At 49.6% G+C, this 3,739-nt stretch overlaps 1 protein-coding gene across 1 annotated transcript; it reads right to left on the bottom strand.

Annotated features, from left to right (window-relative positions):
* Nucleotides 1-1,539: 1,539 nt before the first annotated feature.
* Nucleotides 1,540-2,421, bottom strand: LOC121872501. The gene is made up of 2 exons (XM_042375288.1): nucleotides 2,312-2,421; nucleotides 1,540-1,984 (listed from the first exon to the last, which is right to left on the bottom strand). The coding sequence occupies exons 1-2, from the start codon at nucleotides 2,419-2,421 to the stop codon at nucleotides 1,540-1,542; spliced, it is 555 nt and encodes a 184-aa protein (XP_042231222.1).
* Between the last annotated feature and the right edge of the window lie 1,318 nt (nucleotides 2,422-3,739).

The following is a 3,739-nucleotide window of genomic DNA, read 5'->3' as shown; positions in this document are numbered from 1 at the left end:
ACGCTTATATAAGCAACAGGGGTTGGGTGTAAATGGGACTGCCCAGTATGGGCCAATAGGCCCGCTGCAGTTTCCTCCATTCTTATGTTCTTATGTTAACTCTACCCAAAGTTTATATATAGAAATAAGACCCTCTACGTTGACGCGAAGATTCTAATTCGATCAAAACCTGCTGAATACATTTCACATGTAACAACTGCTGATACACCAGTACACACTGTTTGATCAATGTACAGTACATAACTACAATTATTTAAGTAGTTTAGTGTTCTCATAGGATTCAACAGTTCACAATCACACTCACGTATTACGGGTCTAGGGGTAGACCAACAAGAACAAAAACGTTGCCCTACAGGAGAAACGTTGGCTGGCGAGAATCAAGATGTTGCCTGCACAGGAGAAGGCTATAGTCTGCCTCAGGCTGTTGTCACATGGGCAGCAGTGGGCCCGTCGGGTCGAGTTTTTCATTACGGTCACTTAGTCAGCTTTCTTAGTTGTAAACTGTTTCTTCGCTCCACCTCTCTACCTCCTTCTCTGACCCCTTCTCATCTTCGTTTCTACTTTCCCTCCTATTCTTTCTATTCTGCCTGTATCTTCACTTATATGTTGCTGACTCATACAATTGTGCATGGCGGTGACACTCCCGCTGTTGGGCTTCGCTCGAAATCACGGCCTACTGTTAGATTCACTCTCCGACACCTTCGAACAAGCAGAGTCTCGTCGCTGGGAATATTAACACTGAGTCCTTTGTCTTCACTTTGACACTTCGTACCAGTCCATCTTCGCTCGGTATTGCCTCCAGTACACTCCCTAACATCCACTGACTCCTGGGGAGGGGGTGTCCAGAGATGATTACTATATCCCCAGCGCAGAGATTGCAGCGAGTTTGGAAGAATTTTTGTCGCTTAGTAGTGTCGGGAGATATTCATTCACCCACATCTTCCAAAACTGGTACGCGATGAACTGGGCATGCTTCCATTTTCGCCGGTACGCTTCTGCCATGGACCGATCGCCTCCGGTGGGCAATGTCTCCGGGTTCATCCGTAATAGGCGAAGCGGCGTTAGTGCTTCTAGAATATCTAGATCCTTTGAGTCATCGAACACTGGGGTGATGGGCCTTCTGTTGACGATCTCCTCTACGGCGCAGAACAGAGTATTGAATCGTTCATCGTCTAATGTGCCCACCACTCCCAGGAGGACCTTCCTTAACGTGCTGATTATCTCACCCACACCCCGCCTATATGAGAGGCTGTTGGGGGATTGAACTGCCATTCTATTTGTTTCTTTAGGAGGGCATTCCCGACTTTTTCACTGTTGTTCGAGCATCTCACCGCCTCTTGTAACTTTCGGCTAGCTCCAATCATGCTGATTCCCCTGTCAGACCGAATGCACTTGGGAGGTCCCCTGCGGCAGATGAATCTTGTCAGGACGTTGACGAATGAGTCATTGTCTAGTGAGGTGAGGACTTCTAGCTGCATGGCTCTGGTAGTCAGGCAGGTGAACACGCATCCCCATTTTTTCGCCCGGGCCTAGCCTTGTTTAACAACAAAAGGGCCGAATCAATCGAATGTAGGTGAACGACCGTCCTCCTGGGCGCACTTGATCTTCTGGTAGGTCGGCTTGGCGTTGATGGGTAGGCCTCCAGTTGCTCCTCAGACAAGTTCCACACGTCTGTAGTTTGCGGTCGAATAATTTGCAGCACTTAGGTATCCAGTACGTCTCGCGTATTGTGGCAAGAGTGTGTTCTCGTCCTGAGTCTCCAGCTATAGTCAAGTGTACCTCTCTCACGATGAGCTCCGTGATACTGTTGTCCCTCGGCAACAGTATGGGATTCTTCTGGTCTGGGTAGAGGGTGACATAATTCAGTCGGCCGCCTACTCTGATCAAGCCGTCTGTGTCTAGGTGAGGTTCCAGCCAACTCACGTCGCTACCTCTCGCGGGTTGTCCTCCTTGCAACGTTCCTAGTTCTCGAGGGAACCCCTGTCTTTGCATAAATCTCAAGACGGCTAATTACGCATCTTCAAATTCAATGACCTTGAGCCAATTTTCTCGGTGATGTTCGTTCTTTCGCTTCTCAAACCGCCATTCTATGAACCTTCTAATCCACATTACACTATTCAGAAGTTGATGCCATGAGGAGTACCTGGCCCATAGCTTATCGAGGATACCCTCCCCCTGGTCAGCGCTCGCCGTCATCACCGTGGTTTCCTTCTTCACCTCTGGGTCTCAGTCTGTGAGGTCTGGAATCCTCATTGGACTCTTTGGCCAACTGTCTTCTTCCAACAAGAGGAAAGCAGGTCCCCGAATCCACCTGCCCTTCTCGTTGAGCTCCGCTCCATTTAGTCCACGACTAGCGTCGTCGGCTGGGCTCAGTGCCGAGTTCACGTGGCGCCATTGCTCTGCAATGGAGTCATCGTGCATCGTTGCCACTCGATTGGCTACGAAGGAGTGGAAGCGTCTTTCGGTGTTTCGTATGCACTGGAGGACTGCCGTGCTACGTCTGTCCAGAACACTGATCTGTCTATCTGTAATTCAAGTTCTCGTCGTAGTTGTTTGTCTGTCTTGGCAGCCAGTACTGCCGCGCAGAGCTCAAGTCGAGATATGGTCTGCTGTTTTAGAGGGTCCAGCTTGGCCTTGCCACACATGAAGGAGATATGGTGGGTTCCATCTTCACACGTGGTCCTCAGATACAATACAGCTCCATACGCTTGTTGGGAGGCGTCGCAGAAGTGGTTTAGCTGTACGGCAGCCACTGGATTTGCATCCTCGGATCGGTATCACCGTGGAACGTGTACCAGTGATAAGTGAGGAAGTTCATCTAGCCATCTTCGCCATGCCACCCTGTTCTGTTCAGCCAATCGTTCATCCCACCCAACACCTCGTCTGCACTCATCTTGGAATATGATTTTGGTTCTTATGGCGCTCGAAGAGATGAGTTCTCGTGGGTCATATATGGGGCTGACCCTACACCGAAGGCCTCGCTTCGTCTCCGGTTTCTTCAGGACCTGGACTCAGACCACGAGTTTGTCTGAATCCGCTCTTCTTCGTCAGCTGTTTCAGTCGATGGGTAATTTTCGTTGCCTTCCTCAGCGAATCTACTGAAAGAAGCAGATCGTCAATGTAGAAAGTTACAACTCGCTCTCTTGTTGTCTTTATGGAGACTGTCCTCGTAATTCTGGAATATTCGCTGTAGCGCAAACATGGCACATGAAGGGCTACACACACCCTCAAAGAGATGTACTGTCATTCGGTAAGTGGTGGGGGCTCCTGACAGCTGGTCGTCTGTCCACCATAAGAATCGTAAGACGTCTCGATGTTCGGGTACTACTCACACTTGGTGGAACATTGCCTCGATATCAGACATGAGTGCCACCTTTCCTTGTCTGAATCTGATGAGGACTCCCATTACCTGCCTGTTCAGTAACACCGACTCATACAAGGCTGCACAATCTAAAACTATTCTCACCTCTTCTGGCTTGTTGGGATTCAACACGGGGTGGTGTGGGAGATACCAGGTTTTCTCGGGCGCAGCACTGCGTTCTCGACGTGGGACTCGCTCAGCATGTCCCTCTTCAAAAAGACGTCTCATCTCATCTTGATACCTCTAAGACAGCCCTGGGTTCTTCAGGAGACGTTTTTTCAATCCCGCCAATCGTTGTTCTTCATGGCGAAACGGGATGGGAAGTTGGTAGTGTCCGTCCACTTAAATAATTGCCGTTGACCTCTGCATCAGGACTCA

This window comes from Homarus americanus, unplaced genomic scaffold (genome assembly GCF_018991925.1).
Source record: "Homarus americanus isolate GMGI-L3 unplaced genomic scaffold, GMGI_Hamer_2.0 scaffold39286, whole genome shotgun sequence".
In the NCBI taxonomy this organism is placed as follows: Eukaryota; Metazoa; Arthropoda; class Malacostraca; order Decapoda; family Nephropidae; genus Homarus; species Homarus americanus.
Note: the sequence above shows the minus strand (reverse complement) of the source record. Positions and strands in the feature narration are given on the sequence as shown.